The following is a 24,020-nucleotide window of genomic DNA, read 5'->3' on the forward strand; positions in this document are numbered from 1 at the left end:
TTACAAGAAACCAGAGAATGAAAGTTAATGAACTAAGCAATCACTCAATGAAGCTAGAAAAACAAATAAGCCTAAGAAAAGCAGAAGAAACAACAGAACGGAGGCAGATGTCAGTACTGGGGAAAGTGACTAAGAAAAGTGCACGTGGTGACTAACCTTAAGAGCAGGGTTTGGAGAAACAAATAAACCACTTGCTTAGACCGAGGGAGTAAAGAAACAACACTAGTGAACCTGAAAACTCAAGATAAAAAGAATGCTTTTCCAAGACATCTGTCAGCGTGGGCCCAGGGAGTGAGCACGCAGATGGCACATGAGCAGCCTGAGGCCAATGACTCACTGCTTTGAGACATGGTCACTGAGGCTGCTCCTTGGCCAGCACAATCCTGACCCCCAAAACCTGCCAAAAGGAGTGAAATGGAATAAAACATTCCTGGCTACTTACTTATGGGCTTGGACGTAAAAAATCCTGCACAAAGTGAATAGAATCCAGCAGCACTAAAAGATCAATATGCCATGCGTGACCCAGTGATTTTAATAAAATTCACGACATGAATGAGCAAAGGAAGCATAAGATCACCTCAGTGGCGGCTATTTCCACTTTTTGGCTATTGTGAAAAGTGCTGCAGTTAATACGTGTGTATAGGTTTCTGTTTGTACTCCTGCCTTCACTTCTTCCGGGTATATACCTAGAATTGAGATTGCTGGGTCACTTGGTTGTTCTATGTTCAACTTTTTGAGGAACTACAAAACTGTTTTCCACAATGGCTGTACCATTTTAACAGCAAGGGATGAGAGTTCCAGTTTCTCCACAACTTCACCAACAGCTGTTGTTGTTGTTTTTTTAATCATTGCCATTCTAAAGGGGGTGATAGCTCATAGTGGTTTGATATGCCTCTCCCTAATGGCTAGTGATGTTGAGCATCTCTTCATGTGCTTGTTGGCCACTTAATATCCTCTTTGGTGAACTGTCTGTTCAAATCCTTTGCCTATTTTTTGATTGGGTTGTTTGGCTTTTTGTTGTTAGATTGTAGACGTTTCATGTATATTTTGGATATTAGGCTCTTATCTCCTATCTGGTTCCCAAAAATTTATAGGTTGTCTTTTCACTTTGTTGATAAAGTTCTTTGGTGAACAAAAGTATTTAATTATTGTAAGGTCCCATCTATTAAGTTTCTGCTGCTTGGGCTTTTGTTGTCACCCTTACCCCTCGATTTTCTCCTAAGAATTTTAAGGTTTTAGTTTTCACATTTAGGTCCTTGATCCACCCTGAGTTGGTTTTTGTGTATCACCTGAGGCATGGATCTTGATTCATTCTTCTGAATGTGGAGATCCAGTTTTCCCAGTACCACTTATTGAAGAGACTCTTCCTTCCCCATTGGACAGGCTTAACACTCTTGTTGAAAATCAGCTGACCATAGATGTATGGGCTTATTTCTGCACTTTCAATTCTATTCCATTGGTCTATATGTCTATATTATTATACCGGTATCACCCAAAAACCCACTGCCATCAAGTCAATTCTGACTCATAGGGACCCCATAGCGTTTCCAAGGCTATAAATCTCTACGGAACCAGACTGCCACATCTTTATCCCGTGGAGCTGCTGGTGGTTTCCAACCACTGACCTTTCAGTTAGCAGCTGACTGCTTTAACCACTGGGCAACCAGGGCTCGCTATACTAGTACCAGGCTGTTTTAATTACTGTAGCTTTGTCGTATGTGTGAAATCAGGAAGTGTAAATCCTCCTCCTTTTTTCTCCTTCTTTGTCAAGTTTGCTTTAAGCTATTCAGGGTCCCTTGCCTTTCCATATAAATTTAAGGACTGGCTTTTCCATTTCTCCAAAGAAGGTTTTGGAATTTTGATTAGTATTACGTTGAATTTATAGATTGTTTTGGGTGGTACTGACATCTTAAGTATATTAAGTCTTCCAATCTACTAACATGGAATGTCCTTCCATTTATTTAGGTCTTCTTTAATTTCTTTTAGTGATGTTTTATAAGTCTGTATACAAGTCTTTCACCTTCCTGTTTAAATTTATTGCTAGGTACTTCATTCTTTTAGATGTTACTGTAAATGGTAATGTTTCCTTAATTTCCTTTTCAGATTGCTCATTGCTGACGTACAGAAACCTGACTTATTTTTGCATGCTGAATTCGTACTCTGACCCTCTGCTGAATTCATTTATTAGTTCTGATGGCTTTCCTGTAGAATGTTTGTGGTTTCCTAAGTATAGGATCATGTCATCTGCAAATAGGGAGAGTTCTACTTCCTCCTTCCTGATTTGGATAGCTTTTTTTTCTCTCCTAGCCTAGTTGCTCGAAATATGGTCAATAGATTTTTGACAAGATGCGAAGGTAATTCAACAGGGAAAGGATAATCTTTTCACCAAACAGTTCGGGAACCTTCACTTAACTACCACAAGATGTCTATTCTTCTCTAGTGCACATGGATCATTCTCCAGGAGACCACGTATTAGGTCACAAAACCAGTCTCAAATTTAAAAAGACTGAAATCATATGAAGTTATCTTCTCTGAATATTGTTCAATAAAACTAAAAATCAGTAATAGAAAGAAAGCTGAAAATTTCATAGGAACGTGGAAATCAAACGCACCATTAGACAATCAACGGGAAATCAGAAAACACTTAAGAGATGAATGAAAATGAAAGCACAACATACCAAATCCTATGGGAAATTTACAGCTGTAAATACCTACACTGAAAAGAATAGAGAACCCAAATCAATAACCTAACTTCACAACTTGAGAGACTAGAAAAGGAAGAGTAAAGGAAGCCCGATACAACCAGAAGAAAGGAAATAATAAAGACTAGAGCAGGGATAAACAAAATAGAGAACAAAACAAAAGAGAATCAACAAAATCAAAAGTAGGTTCTTTGAAAATACCAAGAAAATTGACAAACCACTAGCTACAATGACGAAGGGAAAAAAAGAAAGAAGACACTATTAACGAAAAGTGGAAGTAAAAGTGGTGACGTTACTGTCAACCTTATAGAAACTAAAAGAATTGTAACAGAATACTATAGAAAATTGTATGCCAAATGTTATGGGTTGAACTGTGTTCCCCCCCAAATATGTGTTGGAATACTAACCCTACCTGCGGATGGAAATCCTGGTCACGTAGTGGTTAAGAGTTCAGCTGCTAATCAAAAGGTCAGCAGTTCAAATCCACCAGGAGCTCACTGGAAACCCTATGGAGCAGTTCTACTCTGCCCTAGAGGGTTACTTTTGAGTCGGAATCGACTCTACAGCAAAAGGTTTGGCTTTTGGTTTTTTTTATACCTGTGGATATAATCTCATTTGGAAAGAGTTTTCTTTGTTATGTTAACGAGGTCATGTCAGTGTAGGGTGTGTCTTAAAAAACCAAATCACTTTTGAGATATAAAAGGAGCAGACTGGACACAGAAACAAGCAAGCAGGAATGGGGGAAAGACAGATGCCATGTGGAGATCTCCAAGGAACTCCAAGAAAAATGCTAGAGAAGCTGAGACAAGTATATTCCCCCACAGCGGACAGAGAAAGCCATACGCGAAAGCCAGTGCCCTCAATTTGGACTTCTAGCATCCTAAATTATGAGAAAATAAATTTCTGTCCATTAAAACCACCCAATTGTGGTATTTTTATGATAGCAGCAATAGGAAACTAAGACACCAACAAACTAGATAATGTAGATGAAATGGATAAATTCCTAGAAACACCATAAACTACCTAAATTAACTCAAGAAGAAATAGAAAATCTCAACACACCTATAACAAGGGAAGAGATTGATTCAGTAATCTAAAACCTTTCAACAAAGAAGTGTCCAGGATCAGATGGCTTCACCGGTGAATTCTACTAAACATTTAAAGAAGAATTAGCGTCAATTCTTCTCAAACTCTTCCATAAAATAGAGGAGGAAATACTTCCCAATTCATTCTATAAGACTGCCACTACCCTGATACCAAAGCCAGATAAAGACACCACAAGGAAACGACCAACCAAAATCCTTAATATAGACGTAAAAATACTGAAAGAACACTATTGAGCAAAATCCAACAGCATACTAAAAGGATTATAGAGCATGACCAAGTGAGATTTATTCCAGCCATGCAAGGGTAGTTCAACATAAGAAAATCAATTATATAATAGGTCACATTGACAGAATGAAGAAAAACAAACAAAAACATATAATCGTCTCACTTGCTACTGAAAAAGCTTTTGACAAAATCCAACACTCTTTCATGATAAAAGTTCTACTTTGCCGCTAGGAAGGCAAGAGAAATTCCTCAACAGGATAAAGGGAATTTATGAAAAACCCACAGTGAATATCATACATACTGGTGAAAGACTGAAAGCTTCCCCCCTAAACCAGGAACAAGACAAGGATGCTGGCTTTCACAGCTGCTACTTAACAGTGTACTAGGAGTCCTAGCCAGAGCCATTAGTCAAGAAAAAGAAATAAAACGCATCCAAACCAGACAGAAAGAAGTAAAATTACCTCTATTCACAGATTACATGATACTAATATAAAAAATTCCAACTAATCCACAAGAAAGTTGCTAGAGGTAATCAAAGAAATCTGCAAAGTTACAGGTTATAATATCAACACACAGAAATCAGTTGTGTTTCACCTGTACTAGGCAAGGTCATGGCAGCTCCATAGACACATCCAAACTCCCTGAGGGACTGAATTGCTGAGCTGAGGGCTGTGGGGACCATAATCTCAGGGATTATCTAGCTCAACTGGCATGACATAGTTTATAAAGAGTATGTTCTACATTCTACTTTGGTGAGTAGTGCCTGGGGTCTTAAAAGCCTGTGACCAGCCATCTAGGATACTCCACCAGTCTCACCCCTTTGGGAGCAAGAAAAATGAAGAAAACTAGAGATATAAGGGAAAGATTAGTCCAAAGGATTAATGGACCACATCTACCACGGCCTCCACCAGACTGAGTCCAGTACGAGACAATGCCCAGCTACCACCACTGACTGCTCTGACAGGGATCACAATAGAGGGTCTGGGACAGAGCTGGAGAAAAATGTAGAACAAAATTCTAACTCAAAAAGAAAGAGCTGGCCTGAGAGAGACTGGAGAAACCCTGAGAAAATATGGCCCTGGACACCGTTTCAGCTCAGTAATAAAGTTACTCCTGAGGTTCACCCTTTAGCCAAAGATTGAACAGGCCCATGGAACAAGGAACAAAACAAGACTAAGGTGGCATACCAGCCTTGGAGCAGGGACTGGAAGGCAGGAGGGAACAGGAAAGTTGGTAATAGGGAACCCAGGGTTGAGATGGGAGAGTGTTGACATGTCATGGGGTTGTTAACCAATGTCATAGAACAATGTGTATACCAACTGTTAGATGAGAAACTAGTTTGTTCTGTAAACCCTCATCTAAAGTACAATTAAAAAAAAAAATCAGTTGTGTTTCTATACACCAGCAACAATCTGAAAAGAAAATTAAGAAAATCCTTCTTTTTATAACAGCATTGTAGTGAAATGAGTTCCTTTATGTGGCATTTTGCCTTGGTAATCCAGAAAAGCAGCTTGAGAGATCTTTCCCTAAGCCCTGAGGAGCTCCCTTTGCCCTAGTTTATATATATATGTGTACATAGATATACATGGCTAGCCCCACAGAGGTTTTTCAGACAGAAAGCAGCAAGAAGCAGCAAAGGGAAGAAAAAGAAGCAGAAAGAGAGAGGTGGCAACATCTCCTAAACGAGCTGTTTGAGGGCTATTAACACCAAAGACAGCAAGAGGCCCAAAAGGGGCCCAGGGACAGAGCTTGCAGAGACAGGCTAGTAACAGGCCCTGTGGCAGAATCAGTGGTGACAGCAGGGACAAGAGGAGCCTATCCTGAGGGGCTGAGAGGAGGCCTGCATGGCTGAGAGAGTTGTCTGCACTGAAGAAGCGAGACTTTGCCTAATGCTTCCTGCTCCTACTCCTGAGCTGCACCGTTACTTCCTTAATAAACTACTTAACTCCAGGTGTGGTCTGTGAGTTCTATGCTGCCACCACAATGGATTATATAACCCAGAAGAGAAGTAGGGAGTGCCATGGGAGGGATGGCTGGTGTCAGCATTGGTAAAAAGGTTGGAGAGTGGAGACACGTCTGACCTCCCCCTCGTAGAGATCGGCTTTGGGCTTATCTTGATTCTCATTATCCTCCCTGAGGTTAGACAGGTTCTGACGATGCTATTACTACTCCCACCAGTTTACAAGCATCTAATAGAATAAAATACTCAGAAATAAATTTTACCAAGGAGGTGAAACTTTCACACCTGAAAACTATAAAACACTGCTACAAGAAATTAAAGGACATCTAAATAAATGAAAAAAAATTCTGTGTTTACGGACTAGTAAACTTAATATCATTAATGTCAATTCTTAATAAAAAAAGTCAATTCTACCCAAACTGATCTACAGATACAAAGCAATTCCTATTAAAATTTCAACAGTTTTTCTTTCTTTTTTTCCCCCCAATCCTCAAATTCATATGCAATTATAAGGGGCCCTGAATACCCAAAGCTATCTTGAAAAAGAAAAAAGTAGAAGGACTCACACTTTCTGATTTCAAAACATACTATAAAACAATAGCAATAAAAACAGTATGGTACTGGTATACTGATCAACATATTGATCAATGGAATAGAATTGAGAATCCAGAAATAAACTCATGTTACCTATGGCCAAATGAGTTTTGATAAGAGTGCCAAATCTACTCAATGGGGAAAGAATAGTCTCTTCAAGAAATGGTGCTGGGACAACCGGATTTCCATATGCAGAAGAATGAAGCTGGACCTATACCTCATACCATATACAAAAATTAAATCAAAATAGATCAGTAACTTAAATGTAAGAGCTAAAACCATAAAACTCTTAGAAGAAAACTGAGAGAAAGCTTCAGGACCTTTTTTTAGGTAATGGATTTTTAGATATGACACCCAAGATAAAAGCAACAAGAGGAAAAACAGATATACTGGACTTCACTAAAATAAAAAAAAAAAACTTCTGTGCATCAAGGGACATTATCAACAAAGTGAAAAGACACCTTGCAGGATGGGAGAAAATATTTGGAAACTCTATGTCAGAAAAGGGTTTAAGATATAGAATATGTAAAGAACTCTTAAAACTCAACAACAAAATTACTAACAACCCAATTAAAAAATGAATAGACACAAATGGCCAATAAGTACAAGATGCTCGACATCTTTACTCATCCAGGAAGCGCAGACCAAAACCTTAGTATGATCACTTCACACCCACTAGGATGACTATTATCAGGAAAATGGAAAATAACGAGCATTGTCGAGGGTGTGGAGAAATCACACAACACTCATACCTCATCATGGGTTTGACTCTGGGCTGTGTAAAAACAACAACTGACCACGCCAACTGTTGCTGAGGATACGGAGAAAGTGGAACTCTCATACACGGCTGGTAAGAATGTAAAGATAGTTTGGAAAACGGTTTGGCAGTTTCTTAAAAAGTTAAACACTATATGACCCAGCCATTCTCCTATTTACTGGAGAGAAATGAAAGCATATGTCTACACAAATATTTGTATAAAGAACTTTATTTGTAATGTCCAAAAATTAGAAGCAACTCCAATGGCCATCAGCAGATGAATGGAAAATCAAGTTGTGGTATATCTATACAATGGAGTATTACTCAGCAATAAAAAAGAAACTGTTGATACACACAACACGGATGAATCTCAAAAAATTATGCTGAGTGAAAGTTTTTTAAGTACATATGGTACAGATTCTATTTACATAAAATCCTAGAAAATGCAAGCAAAGCTATAAGACAAAAGTAGATCGGTGGCTGCCTGGGGATGTGGGCACAGAGCGGTCAATAGAAGGAACTACAAAGGGGCATGAGGAAACGTTTGGGGGTGATGGAGATGGTCATTATCTTGATTACGGTGACAGTTTCACGAGTGTGTATGTATGTCAAAACTCACTTTGAAATATGTTGTTTATTACACATCAGTTATAAAGCTGTAAAAAGAAATTTTAAACTAAAAGAAAACACTGATCTAAGTTAGTGGGTATAAAGAATTTGTTCATTCACCCATTCATCCCCTCTTCAAATACTTCTTTGCTCAGCTTCTGGGACACTATATTCTCGGTTCTTCTCCCATATCACTTGGCTGCTCCTGCTCAGTCTCTTTTGCTGGCTTTTCCTCTTCCTGACCTTTGGATGTTGGGTGGCGCAGGCCCAATCTCAGTCCTCATCATTAGCTCCAGGCCCTCCTTCAGTGGTCTCATTCCATGGTTTTAAACACACCTAAAGATTCTGCTGGGGAGACAATTCTCCGTGTGTTTCTCATGTTACTGCAAGTTCACAAGCAAGAAACTAGCCACCTTTGTTCTGGGCTACCACCTTTTCAAGGAGGTTTATACAGCCAATGGCCTTGCAAGACAGACACCATTTCCCTTCAAAACAAAGGACAGGCCTGCTTACTGTCCATTATGACAAAGATGTCTCCCAAAGGAACACAGGGCAAGCCTGCTTTCTGCCCATTATAAAGCAGTTGGATTCCCTAGACTCTGGGATTCCTTCCTGTAATGCAATCAACTTTGTATGCAATATCACCTGGCCCACTTGTGTCGCCTTGTGGAGCTGGGGTAATGCTCTGGGACTGCTACAGTTGTGTGTAACCAAGTCCTGTGTCTTCTGTCAACATCCATGAAGCTGTGGGAGGCTATAAAAATGGCATGGCCAACAGCATCTGACTTCCTCTAACTCCACAAGGGGTGAGGACAATCAAGATCAAGAACCCAAGACTGACTCCTATGAGGCAGAGGTCAAACATATACCTCCACCCTCCAACCTTTTCACCATTTCTGACAACCATCCCTCCCACGGCACTCTCTACTTCTCTGCTAGGTGCAAGAATTTGTTGCAATGGCCACACAGAACTCACAGACAATACTCATGATTATGGGCTTATTAGGGAAGTAACAAGTTACAATTCAGGATCAGGAATGATTCAGAACACAGTTGACTGGTCAGGACAGCTTTTCAGCTGTGCCTGCAGGCAGATCTCTCCCTTGGCCCCTGTTCCTGGCCTCTGCCCTGCTCAGTCAGGTGTTACAAAGTTCTTTAGCTCCTCCAATAAATGCCCAGAGGCACCCCACTCTGCTAGAAAGCCTCCTGCCAGAAGGCACTCAATTCACTCACTCCATAGGTCGGCACACCCACTGTAGCCACCTCACTCTGTGGTAAGGGAAGCCTGCCGCCATCTCACGCCAATCTCCTGGTTTTACTGCTGCCATTTATCTGCCACTGTTTCTCACTGTCTCATGCTGTCTCCAATGTTACAGCTCTCTCTCTGTCTTCTGGGTCTAGGAGGTTCTCAGCGCAGGGACTCCAGGTCCAAAGGACACACTCCATTCCTGGTTCTTCATTCTTGATGGTAGTGAGGTCCCCTCTTAGCTGTGGGATTGGCTCTCTTTTAAGCCTAACAGATGGCAAGACCAACCAGTCTCCTCATTAGGGTTCCATATACCTTATTTGTGTGGTCCCACCCCCCACAAGGGGGCCATGCACCTTATCTGCACTATTAGAAAGCTGTCCAATTCCCTTGTTGAGCCCCAAGTACCTTATCTGCATAGTTTCACCCAATCATTATGTGGGCATCACAAAGACTGGCTAGAAGGCCCATATTAAGTAATTCACAGTACCACACAGGCCAACTCAACTGCCTACAAACAGGTTAACATCTCAGACTCTTCACAGTTCTGACAGACATCCACATTTATCTCCTGCCCTCACCTCTCCCCTGAATTCCAGACTTACACAGCCTATGGCCAAATCCAAACTCTTTAATTCTTACATGAATGTGTTAATATCAGTGTTTCCTGTCTCAGAAAATAGCATCGTCATTTGCCACATTGATTTGGCCAACCTATAGAGTCACCCCGAACTGCTCTTTTTCATACCCTACCTTCAACTGGCCAGCAAATAGGTATGGTTCTACCTTGAAAACATGCCTTGAATCCAACTCCCACCTTCCCCATCACCTCTCTCGTGGACAGCTGCAACAGGCTCCTCACTGGTCTTCAGCTCCCACCCTCTCCCTGCCTCAACCAAACCCCCCCAATAGCAGCCAGAGAGCTTTTAAAATGTCAATGTGTTCCTGCCACGCCTGGTTGGGGCCCTCAGTGGCTTCCTATGGCCCTAACTCCCACTTGCGCCAATCTGTCCCCTCGCTGCTCTCCTCTTCCTCACCATGCCCCCCCACACTGCCCCCTGGACACTCTACCCAAGCTCCACCTGTGAGCCTGGCTCAGAATCTCCCTTCGTTTAGGTGACTGCTCAAATGCCACCTCCCACAAGAACACCCTGCCCCTGCTCAGACTTCCTCTACCCCCTCACCCTCATTTCCTTGTCTTCACACCATCATCGCTACCTGACTTTACATTAAGTTTTCACCTGTGCACTGTAGAAAAGGACCAAGGACTGAACTGGGCTGAACTCCCACATCCAGGAGCCAAGAGGAAATGAATCAGGGACAAAACCAAGAGGGTGTGACATCAAGAGTGCAGGTACAGGAGGCTCCAGAACAAAGGGCCACTGGCTGTGCCAAGTGCCCCAGGGAAGAACAGAGAGGAGACCACAGGGGAATCGGTGATTTCTAGCATCTGACCGCCAAGAACGCAGAGGGTCCATGCGGCACCCAGAAAGGTGCGAGGACCCCTAGTAAGAGACACAGAAAGGCAGACTGTGGCTCAACATATGAAACCAGACAGATAAGCTGACCACCTCACTTCCTTGTTATGATAAGAACTGTCCAAAAGAACAAAATAAGAGCTAACTTACTGAGCAGCTTCTGGGAGTTGCCACTGTCCTGCTTTGCTTGCATTAATTGGCATAATCCTCACAAGAACCCAAGAAGGAAAGCACCATCACCCCATTTGTTGGCTTTTGATGGCCGCACGTACCCAGAGTGTAGGGTCGCGGTGCTGGAACACGCAGCGCTCGTTACTGGCCCACATGTGACCCTCTTCCTTACTGATTGACTTTTATTCTTAACCACTTTTAGTCTTTTGTTGGCACCCTCAACAGAAATGCAGGATGTTGATGCTTACATCTACCTATGGGACCCGCAGTGCAAACTCTCCCTATCTTGTGTTCATTTCCTTTCTAGGTGGTTTTATCAGTTTGTACATGTATCTACGGGACACATTTCTCTCTGTTGCGGCCTGTTGCTATGGCTTACGCCCATTTCACAGATGAGACAGCCGAGGCTGGATAACAACTCCCATTGTCCTGTAAGTCTTCATTTAGCTAGTGGCTCCAGGGTCATCGTACTGTTCCAGAACAGTGCCGGCCAAGCAGTGGCCACCAAGCCACAGAGATTACGGACACACAGCCACCCAGGTCTCAATGTGGGGGTGGGTATGCTGTGAAGACAGTAGGTTTGAAGTGGGTTTACTGAAACAAACTAAAAAGGAATTTAGCAACGTTTGAGTGAAATTAGAACTATTAAACAGCAACTCATGATTTTAAAACAAAGTATCATTAGGAAATACTTTTCAGCTCTGTCACTGGGCAGCCTTGAAGCAGTGCCCCCAGCTACCTCAAGGACATATCCGCAGTAAACAGACAAACTGTTCTCATCTGACGTGCAAGACCAAGCCCTGTGTTCTGGGTTCTAATATCCTCCATTAAAGGCACCCGAGGCTATTCAGATGGTGCTGATTCCATGTCCCCGGCTTATAATAGCCTGCTGCCAAAAAAAGGCAACAGAGCCAGTCTGAAGGACTCCAATCAGCCAAGTTGTAACCATGCAAATTTCAAAAAGAAAATAATCGCAAAAAGTCAGAAGTGAGGTCTGAGAAAGAGTCTATGCAGGACCAGGTGTCAAGTCATGTAAAATGGCATCATGCAAAGCAGGGTGGGTGTAACAGGAGCTGGGAGGCCACGGTGAGCTTTGATGGCAGGAAGCATCGCTGCACAGGCTGCTTGGTCCCCAGGCTGACTACATGTCCACCCATGGGACCTCACACACACACACTCTCCACCGTGTGTGCATGGGGAGCAGGGACAGGGAGCCAGGCAGGCAGACGCAGGCTCAGGGACACCCAACCAGGACCAGGATGACCGATGAGAAACAAAATCATCCGGCAAAACCCTGACAGAGTGCACACCCAGCACCCACTGCACTAAGCCTTGTCCCAGAAGTTACCCAAGAGGGGGTCCAGAAACAGACCATGACTAGGCTGCCGGCTGGCCCAGGTACCTGAGGACAAGGCAGAGCACCTTCTAGGTTCAGGCCCCTGGCCACCATGGGCCACGGACCCGGACCCGGGCCTAGCACAGCAAAGGCCCTGCCCTTGGTGCCAGCATCAGCCAGCCGGAGGCGCTACGAGAGGCGACTGCACTCTCAGCTGCCTGACTTCTTGAAATAAGGCCTCTGACTTAGTTCTCAGTTAAAATGCAGTTCTGCCAGGGCATTCTTAGGTTCCCAATAACATACAAGATCAATAGATAATAACAGCTTATGGATCAAGAGTGTCCTGGTGGCACAGTGGTAGAGAGCTCATCTGATAACCAAAAGGTCAGCAGCTGAATCTACCAGTTACTCCTTGGAAATCCCATGGGGGCAGTCCTACTCCGTTCTATAGCGTTTCTATGAGTCCGAATCGACTCAATGGTAACAGTTTTGGCTTAATGGGTCACAAAACTTGAAGACCACACTCAGGGGGGCTATGCCAGGTGGCAAGAAGCTAAAACTCATGTGCAACACATGGCTTAAAAAGTCCCACTGAATTAACAGAAGCTAAAAAAAAAAAAAAAAATTCTTTTTTTTTTTACTTTGAAAAACTATCCCTCTCCCCCCCCCAAAAAAAACTCAAAAGGGTCCAGCATGTCAACATCACACCCAGGACTGAGCCACCACACACACACCCTGAGCCAGGCTGGGGACGCTGCAATCCTAGAAAGGTAGGGAATGTGCTCTGTCACTCCTAGAAGGTACAGAAGTTATCCAGTAAGATCGCCATGACCCTGAGACAATAAAGAGAAGTGAATTTAACTGTGCTGCTGGAATTTTCAAAAGGTTTCAGTATAGTAATTCGTTATGTTCTGTTTGACGCTATAGGCAAAACATTCAAAAGAATAAATCATTTGCTATAATTATTGTCTGAATGGTTAGAGGGAAGTTGGTGTCTGTAACCAATGCTAAAAGTTTAATTTTCTAAGTATTATTTACTAGCTAAAAAGTCAAATGTGGCACTGAATAAAGTCCTACTGAGGTCTCCTTTCCATGAATGGAGGCCCCTTGAAATGAAAGATCCTATCACCCCAACCCCCACCAGCTCCCACCCACTACGCCATCTAGAGACCTACACGTCTTTGCATTATCTAGCCAAAGTCACTTTCCACCAACTCCTTTGGAGCCATTCCTGGGAAAAGTACCAGCACATAGTTTACTCTATAGTTATATATACACAGGTTATGCTGTCTCAGCCTTCACTGCTAATTTAAGAATTATGTTACACTGAGTCTTAGGGTAACATTTTATACTATTCAAAGTATCCTTTATATATTCACACTGTATCATTTTTAAAAGATTAAACCAATCACCAAATGGGATTTATTCTAGGAATGCAAGACTGGCTCAATATTTTTAAAAATTAATCAATGTAATCCAACACATCAACAGGCTAAAGAAAAAAAAATGATTACATCAATTGATGCACAAAAAGCATTTGACAAAATTCAACATCTATCATGACAAAAGTTCTCAGCAACTAGGAAAGAGGGGAACTTCCTCAGCTCGATGAAGAACACTTACAAAAAACCCTACAACTAACATCAAACTTAGCGGCAAACACAAAATGCCTTCCCCCTAAAACTGGGAACAAGGAAAGGATGTTCACTCTCACCATTCTTATCCAATACTGTACTGGAAGTCCTAGCCAGCACAGTAAGGCAAAAAAGGTGGAGAACAAAATTAAAAGCACCATAACATTTATAGTCGCTTTAAAAAAAACCTTAGGTATAAACCTAACACGACAGATACAGGATCTGTAGGCCAAAGATTACAAAACACGGAGGAAACAAGCCCAAGATTTAAATAAATGGAGAGATGTGCCATGCTCACAGATAAGAAGATTCAACATAGTAAAGATGTTAGTTCTCCACAAACTGATCTATAGGTTTAATGCAATTTCCATCAAAATCCCAGCAAGATTTTTTTTGTAGATATAAATTAAAAAACAAAACAAAAAACCCATTGCCACTGAGTCGATTCCGACTCATAGCAACCCTATAGGACAGATTAGAACCGCCCCATAGGGTTTCCAAGGCTGTAAATCTCCCTCGGAGTGGCTGGTAGGTTTGAACCACTGACCTTTTTGGCTAGCAGCCGAGCACTTAACCACTGTGCCACCAGGGCCCTTTTGTAGATATAGACACACTTATTCTAAAATTTACATGGAAAGGCAACAGACCTGGGATAGCCAGAACCATTTTTAAAAAGAAGAACGAAGTGAGAGAAATCATTCTACCTGATTTGGGGGCTTACTACTGAACCACAGTAATGAAGACAATGTGGTACTGGTGGAGGACAGACATAAAGATCAGTTGAACAGAAGGGAGAACCCAGAAACAGAACCGCTCAAGTATGGCCGATGGATTTTTTACTGAATTGCAAAAGCAATTCAATGGAGGACTGGGAGAAAGTATTTGTAAACCACGTATTCAACAAGGCAATAAAGGACTTGTATCTAGAATATACAGAACCAAAACCAAATCAAACCCATTGCTGTCGAGCTGATTCTGACTCATTGCAATGCTACAGGACAGAGTAGAACTGTAACACGGTTTCCAAGGAGCAGCTGGTGGATTTGAACTGCCAACTTTTTGGTTAGAGGCTGTAGCTCTTAACCACTACACCACCAGGACTCCAGAATATATATAAAGAGCTCTCAAAACTCAACAGCAAAACAACAAATCAATTCAATTAGAAAATGGGCAAAAGGCATGAAGAGACATTCCACCAGAGGATATACAGATGGCCAACAAGCACAGGAAAAGATGTTCAACACCATTAGGAAAATGCCTACTAAAACCAAAATGAGATACCACTGGCTAAAATAAAAAACAGTGACAACACCAAAAGTTGGTGAGGTTGTGGAGAAACTAGGTCACTCACAAATTGCTGCTGGGAGTGTGAAATCACACAACCACTCTGGAAAAGAGTTTGGCAATTTCTCATAAAAATATACAACCCAGCGACTGCACTCTTGGGCATTTATTTTAGAAAAATAAAAACTTATGTTCACGTAAAAACCTGTACATGAATGTTCATAGCCACTTTATTTGCAAAAGCCAAAAAATGCCAGCAGCCCAAACGTCCTTCAGTGAGTGAATGTTTAAACTGTGGTGTGAATATCACACAATTAAATGCCACTCAGCAATAAAAAGTAATGAAGTACTGATACACACAACAATCTGGATGGATTTCAAGGGTATTATGCTGAGTCCATAGGCGGTGTAAACAGTTAATGTGCTCAGCTGCTAACTGGAAGTCTGGAAGTTCAAATCCACCCAGAGACACCTCAGAAGAAATGTCTGGTGATCAGCTTATGAAAAACCAGCCACTGAAGACCCTACGGAGTACAGTTCTACTCTGACACATATGGGGTCGCCAAGAGTTGGGGTCAATTCAATAGCACCTGGTCTGCTGAGAGAAAAAAGCCAATCTCAAAAGTTGCCACATTGTGATTTCACCGACACGGAGGCCTCTCTGAACTCGTTTTACTGTGAGTCTATAATTATTTCAAAACAGTTAATAAAAAATGACAAGCCAATCAAAATCACAAAAGACAAATGTACGTGAAAATCGTCTATTACTGACGTATGTATTACCTAGAAGCGCTGTTAGTATTTGGTTGCAAAACTTCATTTGATGACTAAGCAGTAAATTAATTCATAAAATAATCACATTAGATATAAATCAGTTTTTGAAATTTACATTATCTCCACAGCATATTTTTTAATGATGGTGAATCAGGGTTCACTGGCATTTAACTGAAGTTTATTTGCTGTGTTTAGTGCCGAGAAGGATGCAATTCTAACTCCATCCAAGTGCACTCAAATCTCTGCCAGCATACATCTGGTCTTAAAAAACAACTTCTGTATTAGGAAGTTTTATTAGAAAAAAGTATTTGGCACACAATAAGTATACATAAAGAACTTACACAAAGTGGTGAGGAAAACCATTACGATGCCAGCAAATAAATGTACAAAGGACATAAACACGAGATACACAAATACAAACATAATACATACGATATCCAACGGGGGCACTCAATATTTGTTGAAATACTGAATGCAAAAAGGAAAGTTTATTTGGTGACAGACACGGGAAAATGTTCAACTTCACCAGTTACCACTGAGTTGGGAAAAATCACCTATTAAATTACCTGCACCCACACCCCCATAAGTAATGCCCACTGCTGGGAAGGATGTGACAGGCCACGGCACTCACCAGCGGGGCATGTAAACCGAAAGACCTTTTGGGAAGTTCTGTGGCACTCTGAGTCAAGAGCCATGAGGAGGCCCTCCACTTGCCTTTGAGCTCCTGGCCTCAATGGGATGGCAGATGTGAAGAGCTACAGATCTCTGGAGCCTTAGCTCCGCCTTCTCTGGGCAGATAAGGAACACAGGGATGGCTCAGCTCTGGATGGCAAAGCCAGGTTATCAGCCCCAATATTTTTCCATTGCACGCAGGGGGTGTGGTGCACTCGCAACCTCCCGAGCCACACTCACCCTTTCTCTCTGAACACTTCCCACCATCTGTCTGAAGAATCCAAGCACTCGTTTTTATTAATTTACCTGTTCCCATTCATCAAGCTTAGGAGCATGGCAATTGTGGGTTGGGGAGAGACTACCAATGAGGAGGCACCTGCACAGACAACAGAAATGGGATTCTGGTGCTACAAACCAGGCGACCACTGACACCAATCTGCTCAGGCTGCGGAGGCCATGCAACATTGTCAACTGGTTAACAGTAGGTCTAAAAAGTGCAAAATGCCCTCCCCTAGGTGGTGGGTCCCCCCGGACAGTGGGCTCCTCCAGGCGGTGGACCCACATTCTTGAACCCTCTCTGACTGCTGTACTGCCCATGGCTACAGAAGGGTTCTCATGAGGGGTAATAAAGATGTAAGGCCAACTCCCACAAGAAAACACCTGCCTCTTCACCCTCCAAGTTAAACCTACTTTTCCTCAAATGCTAAATTCAACAAAACAAACTCTGTCGTTTTCTGTTTTACTCACTTGCAGACCCACTTCCCTCCTTCCTGCCAGCCACCTCCACTCCAGGGTAATTGCAGCTCCTCTCTGCCAGCTGCCTGGGAGACCCTCCCCATGATTACTTAGGAATTTAACAGGGTTTGTGCCAGCCAGGAAACCTAACAACTGTTTCCAGGGGGAGAATGTTCAAGAACCAAACAGCAGCACTGGTGATAAAAGTTTAGCCACATAACCCTCCTTGTGATTTGGGAATTTTTCTACATTTAAGCCTCTGGCACAGTCAACCCAGTGCTGTGAGTTCAAGGGAAGAAAAATGCAAACCCCTTGAGGGTCCATCTCCAGATGAAGCTACCTACTGTGCTAGCACCTGTCCTGTGCTCAAGAGGCTTAGAGTCAATTGGTTGTTGCTGGTTACCATCAAGTCAACTGTGATTCATGGTGACCCCATGTGGATACAGTAGAACGGCTCTATAGGGTTTTCAAGGTTGTGACCTTTCAGAAGCAGATTGCCAGGCCTGTCTTCCAAGATGCCTATGGGTGGGTTCGAACTGCCCAACTTTCAGGCTAGTAGTTGAGCGCTTCACCATGTGAACAACCCGGGGACTCCAAACCCCGCGATGTAGCTGCAAAAGTCACAATGAAGAAAAGGATGAAGTGTACCTGGAAGAACCAGTAGGAGCAGAAGCTCCGAGGGACAAGCAGCCTCTAGAGGCTTGTGAGGAAAACATTCAGCGGAGCCAGTCCTTGGAGAGCATCATCTAGCAAGATGTTAAAATAATTTACTTATTAAGTCAAATGTGTCCTGGTTGAGGCAGCTGAGGGATCCAAGTTCGGGTGGGCAGTGAAGCACACAGAACAAATCAACAGTCTCAAAATGCATTCTCTTCAAAGGACAAGATGAATGAATAAGTTGCAGGTTTAAAAATAGTGTTCCAAAGCAAGAAAGAAAAGGTCCCAAAGAAAAATAATAAGTTGTTATTCAGAATCAAATCCAATAGGAATTTCACTGCCAGAATGGGGAGGAGGGGGAGCCGGGTCCTTGGCCTTCAGACCAGGCGCCGGGCACGCCCTGTGTTGACAATGAAGAAAGAAAAACGACCCAGAGCTGGCAGCTGGGCTTCAGGGCAGCCGCCAGTAGGAACAACATCGTTCCCCCCCACACCCCCTCCGCCCCTCAGACGTGGGAGAGGACTCCGGGCTATCTGGGAAGTGCTCCGTACGAAGTTAGGAATGTGCTTTTGGAGAATTCCGGGCAAATCACGCTTTATAAAGTCCTCGGTGCACTCTCCGTGGACCTCACAGCACCCCTGGTACTTGCTTACACGGCCTACACAGCCCAGCCTCGGAGGGTGCCCACCCAGGCTACTGGTGGCCGGGCAGGAGGGGCTGGAGCCCCGCGGGCTCACCTGCCCGTCTGCGGAGGAAGAGGGCAAGCTGGCCGGGCAGCCCCCGGCGACCCCCGTTCCTCCCCAGTGGCCCCACGCCCGACGGGTTTCGGGGCGCGAGTCCCCCCCGTCCGCGACCCGGGCAGGTGGACAGCCAGGTCCGGCCCGAGACGCGCCGCCGCTGCCTGCGGTCAGAGGATCACCCACCGCCGCGACCCCAACCTAACCCCGACCCGACCCCGGCCCGGCATCCAGCGGCCGAGGCGGGCCGTCCCATCCGAGCGGCCGCCGGCGCACTCACCGTTCGCTGCCGCCGCGGTCGCCCGCGGGAGCGCCTACATGCCGCGCCGAGCCCGCGGGCCCCGCAGCCCCGCCGCCGCCGCCGCTGGCCGTAGCTAGCCGGCTCCCGGCGCCGAGGCCGCCCGCCGCCCCATGGCTGCCCGCCCCGTGGCCGCCGGACGGCGCCGGGACCCGAGCGCCAGGGCCGCCGCTACAGCACGCATGCGCCCAGCACGCCCCCACGCATGCGCGCTGCACCGCTCGCGCACGTGGGGCCGCAGCGCCGAGACGCCGGGCCGACCGGCGCCCAGAAGGACTTACGGCCGGGGGAGGGGGCGGGGCGGGGCGGGGCGGGGCGGGGCGGGGCGGGCCGGAGGGAGGGGAGGCCCGACCGAGAAGAGGTGGCCCGCGGGGAGGGAGGGGCGGGGTCATCTGGAGGAGAGGAGGGGCGCGGCTCGGGCGGGGAAGAGGGTCTGGAGGGAGGGGGTGACCCAAAAAGGGGGTACGGTCCCGAGGGTGGGAGGTCTTAGAGGTGAAGGGGAGAGGTCCGCAGGAGGGGAGGCCCGAAGGGAGAGGGGATCCTAGAGACGGAGGGGAGAAGTCCGCAGGAGGGAGGGCCAGGAGGGAGTGGAGAATTCGGAGGAGGGGGCGTAGAGCCCGTCGGGAGCTGCCCCATCCCCACACCCCTAGGCGCCCCACTCACCTGGTACCACGCACCTGGCCGGCCTCGGACTGGTAGCCACCGGGTCCCACGAGCCTCCTTGTTGCCGGCAGATTTATAGGCCTCCGCCCCGCCCGATCGGCTGACCCCGGCCGTCCGTCCCCCTGCGCGTCCCGCCCGCCGCCCGATACCTCCCCGCGGCCCGGTCTGCCCTAACCCCCGCGAGTGCGCCAGGCGGCGAGCCAAATGGGCTGCACCGCGAGAGGTGACACAACCGCCGGCAATACGATAATTACTGGGTGTGGCGGGGCTTGGAAGGAACGTGTTTGGGGAACCAAAACTTGGGGCGAGCAGCTGCGACGGAACTGCGCTCCCTCGGGCCGCCCAGGTCAGCCAGGGAGCTGCGTGCGTGCGCGCCCCTGTCCGCTTTCTCCAGAAGGGCAGCTGAGGCCAGGAGCCGCCTCTCCCCGTCTCTCAGCGTTCCTGCACCCCCCAAGCTGCCAGAGTTGAATCCTCCCGACCCAACACCCTGCCAACCTCAGAGGCTCTGGTCCTGGGGTCTCAGGCCTGGCAGTACAGGCCTGTGGTCACTTGGGCTCCTGAGGGGTTGGGGTACCTACCAGTACCACGCTGCTCCACCCCCAGGCTGTGGGACCCAGAGAAGGGGAGGACAGGACCGGTGTAGGTCACAAGTGGCCACTTTGTAGCTTCTGGTGGAGCTTTGGCCACCCCAGATCAGACTTGCTGAACTGCTGGTTCCCCATCAGTGCACTGGACATCATATGCCTGGCTCCAGGCTCTGCTCTCAGGACACATCAGAGAGGAGTCTGTAGAGCCAGCACACCCCTGAGTGCCAGCCACGATTTTCAAAACGTTTGTTCCTTTTCTAAGATTCAGTCTCCCTGGCATGGAACATCTGGCCCAGGCAGCCCTTCAAAGCCTGTCTCTAACAGCACCTGTCTGTGTCCCAAGCACCAGGCCTTCCCTATCTCCAGTACCTGCTGTCGCAGCACCAGGTGGGGTCAGAGGGAGCACCAGGGACTCTGGGCCCTGTGTCCAGAGACCTGGAGCAAGATCAGGCACAGAACAGGCCCTCAGTGATTCCTACCTCAAAGGACACGTCCTAGGTATCTTCTGGAGAGAAAGGCACCACTGTCCCCAGACCACTGGGGTGAGGGCAAGGATGATGGGGATTTGCCAGGATTTCTTAAACTCTATAACTTCCTCAGTGGGCTGATTTGTAACCCCAGCTGCTTCCCCAAAGTAGCCATCAGCCACCCCACTGATGGCCACAAGAAAGAGAGCTTTGAGGGCATTTTTGAATGTGATCATTAACGTAACTAATGATGCTCTACTACTCACTACGCGGCAGGCACTGTGCCAACCCTCCCAAAAACCTTCTAGAGCAGGGACAGCCACCACCTTCTGCAGAGACAGCTGTCTTTGCAGACGGCAGATCACATGGCAGGTGCGGTTCCTGAGTGACCCTCTATTGGGAACTTTGTCTACCCTGGACCTCAGCACTTCCCATTTCAGAGCTGAGAACATGGAGGGGCTGTGGCTTCTGTCAGCTGTCCTGGATTGTGCAACTTCCCTGGTGGCCTGATCCAGGGATTGGGGTGGAGGGTGCACACCCAGACCCTAAGGGCTGATGCTGGGACCAAGTCTTGAAGCATCTGGAAGGTTTTCTAGAGGCGGTTTTGGTTCCGCCATGTTCAAAGGTGGCGCCTGGATGAGCCAGGCTGTGGTGGTGGGGAAGCCCCAGCAGCAGGAACACTGGGGACAAAGGCTAGCATGGGGGTGCAGTGGGGGACTGACACCAGGACCAGACAAGTTTGAATTGTGCAAAGGAGGGGAGACTGCCTCAGAGGGGCTGGGGGCCCAGAAAGTCTTCTCATTCTAGGGTAGGGTCAGGTGAAGACATCAGATCTGGGAGGTGCCCCAGGGGTTCACACTCCCTGTGCTGTGACCTTTCCCAGTCCCAGGAGACATACTGGCTGCAGTTGCTCCAGGCGTCCCAGGACTTTCCCAACATAATTTGGTATTAGTTATTTTGTAGTCTTTTTCCTAAAGATGGCTCTTAAATTGTTTATACTTCAAAAGCTGGGTCCCTCCTCACCTGAGGGTTGAAAGATGGGGGACAGCAGGGTGGTGTAGGGCAGAGGGAGAAAAGTGGGGTATGGTGGTTAGGCTGCCGCCCAGTGCTGGACTCCAGCATACGGGGGGCAGTGGCCTGGCTCTTGTGGGGCATCCTGGGGTCACCAGGCTCTAGGTGCAGGAGGGGGGTGGGGGCATCCTTGGTTCTCAGGGGCAGAGGGGGTGCAGGCTGCTCCTCCTCAGGGTCCTGCTCCAGCTCCTGGGGGAAGGTGACTTCAGCTGTGCCTCACTGAGGTGAATGAGGCTGCCCAGGATCCAAAAGGGGAAGTGGGCAGGAGCTTGGGTGGCCAGGGTGCCTGGTAGGAACCGAAGGATCCCTGGGAGAAGGTGATTATCATGGGCTGTACTAGTCCTTCCCAGTCGCTATCCTCCAGCCAGGCCTCCAGGGCCCCTGCCTGGCCTTCCCCCTGCCCTCCCTGGGGCAGTGTCCAGACTGCCCACTCTGCAGGCTCTTGTTTGGGATGGTTTTGGGGGGAAGTCCCCCTTCCTGAGCACCAGCTGTGCCTCTGACTATGGTGGCCAGGAGCCCTGCAGGGAGTGGGAAGAGCATCTGGAGAGGGAACAAGTTCGAAGTCTGCAGAAGTCGGGCCTGGCGTGTCCATGCAGGGTGGGTGGCATTCTTGGTCATCTCCGTGGCCCACGCGGCCCTCCGTGAGCACGTGAGAACTCCCTGAATCCTCACAGGTTCCCTAGGCTGTAGGTACTTTCCTTGTCCGAAAACGTTCCACAGGGAAGTTGCTTGGACGTGAGGGGACAGAGCTGGCCTGAGGGGTTCCGAGGCTCTGCCGGAAGATCGGAGGACTTTGGCCACCACTCAGAGGTGGCGGAGCAGGCGGGGCTGGGGGGGAGGGGTGCTCCTCTGACTACCGGGCGGAGCCCTTCCAGCAGCGCAGTCACAGGGATGTGATCTCTTTGGGCCAGGGGTCGGGGACTGCAGGGCGGAGGGAGGCCGCACGGACACGCACCTGGACTGGTGCCACTAGGGGGCGCCGCGTCTCGCCGCTGTGGGTCCCCCCTCCCCCCGTACCTCCTCCACCCAGCCCCTCCTCCCCGCAGCGAGCGGGGTTGGCGCCCTGGTGGTGGTTCTGCTCACCCAGAGCCCCGCAAGCTCCGACTTCTTGAACTTTGGAGGATGGACATCCCAAAGTCCCCCTTTTGTTCTAAGTCAGAGTGGAGGGGGCCGCAGGGGGTGGGCCCCGCACAGGCCCTCTCCCGCGACCCCTGGCGTCCTTCCTCGCGCGGGAGTCGGGGCGGGGAGCCAAGTCATCCCAAGGGGCCAGGTGGGGGCAGCGTGCGCGGTGCGGGGGTGCCTCAGAGGATCGGTCCCAATGTTACTTTCAGAACCGGTGCCCCCGCCGCCCCCCACCTGGTCCACGAGGGTTCCCTCCCTGCCTTCAACTGGACCCGACCCCAGGGAGGTGTGGAGTGAACCGGACTCTGCCCCTGAGCCGTCTAGTTGGACCTGGATTTCCAAAGTCAACAGCCCGCGAAGGACTCAATGGAAATGAGGGGTGGGGCGTGCAGGGGTGACAGAGTCCAGGCCCACCCCTATGAGCTCAGCGCCCTGGGCAGGGACGGCCCGGCCCGGATCCCCCTACTTAGGAAGACCTGGCCACGATTCTAAGGGTCCGGAGGAGTCGCCAGGCTCCCCTACACAGGCAGTGTTATGCCCCCCAAGGCATCGCGAGGTGTGCAGACCAGCACTCAGGCAGTACTAAGATGGCCAGGTGTCCCTCAGCACCTGAGCTGGTCAACCTCCACATACGGGTGCACTACCAGGAGCAGGTGAAATCCTGGAGGAAAAGGAAGCAGGAGGGGTGGGGGTAAGGATTGCTAGGGAGGAGCATTGCTAGTCTGAGATAGTAAGGCAACTCCCCTCCCACATCTGAAACATCTCAGCACAGGCAGGGAGTGGTCACAGGTATCTGTGAAAAGAGCATTCCAGATCCAGGAAATGGCAGACATAAAAACCAGGACCTGGAGTCAGCTCCACTGGTAAAGAGCAGCAAGAGAGGCGGTGGGCAGCTCAGGAGCTAAATGCGGGGGGGGGGGGGGGGGGGGGGGCAGCAAGCAGGGTCAGACAGGTCACTAGGGCCCCCTGGCTTCTTTCCTGGGGGTGGGGAGCCACTGAGGGCTCTTTGTAGAGCCAGGGCTCACCTCTATGGGTCATGTCACCACCTGCTGCTTGTGCCCGCAGCACCTGTGACAGGTGCTGGGGATTAGGAAAAAAGGCAGGTGGAAGGGTTCACGTGGGCTCAGGGAGACT

The 24,020-nt window shown here is 47.6% G+C and overlaps 2 protein-coding genes across 3 annotated transcripts in view; one reads left to right on the forward strand and one right to left on the reverse strand.

The window, feature by feature from the left end:
• Positions 1-19,747, reverse strand: part of NADK (NAD kinase) — a 35,501-nt gene extending 15,754 nt beyond the window's left edge. Inside the window, exon 1 of one of the 2 annotated variants that reach the window (XM_049877636.1) lies at positions 19,640-19,747. The gene's annotated coding sequence lies outside the window, so the exon portion shown is untranslated. Of the gene's footprint in view, positions 1-18,958; positions 19,107-19,639 lie in introns of those variants that run through there. The other variant, XM_049877635.1, reaches the window with a different exon arrangement.
• On the forward strand, positions 12,298-19,056 carry LOC126071260 (uncharacterized). Its single transcript, XM_049875496.1, has 2 exons — positions 12,298-12,348; positions 18,451-19,056. Exons 1-2 carry the CDS (start codon positions 12,298-12,300, stop codon positions 19,054-19,056), a joined length of 657 nt encoding a protein of 218 aa, XP_049731453.1.
• Positions 19,748-24,020: the final 4,273 nt, after the last annotated feature.

Source organism: Elephas maximus, chromosome 3 (assembly GCF_024166365.1).
Source record: "Elephas maximus indicus isolate mEleMax1 chromosome 3, mEleMax1 primary haplotype, whole genome shotgun sequence".
In the NCBI taxonomy this organism is placed as follows: domain Eukaryota; kingdom Metazoa; phylum Chordata; class Mammalia; order Proboscidea; family Elephantidae; genus Elephas; species Elephas maximus.

Bases quoted from the DNA above. Each gene is read 5' to 3' on its own strand.
- LOC126071260 (XM_049875496.1), top strand. From the start codon at position 12,298: ATGGGCCACGGACCCGGACCCGGGCCTAGCACAGCAAAGGCCCTGCCC. The intron at 12,349-18,450 runs GTGCCAGCATCA...TCCGCCCCTCAG, and splicing joins CAGCAAAGGCCCTGCCCTTG to ACGTGGGAGAGGACTCCGGG.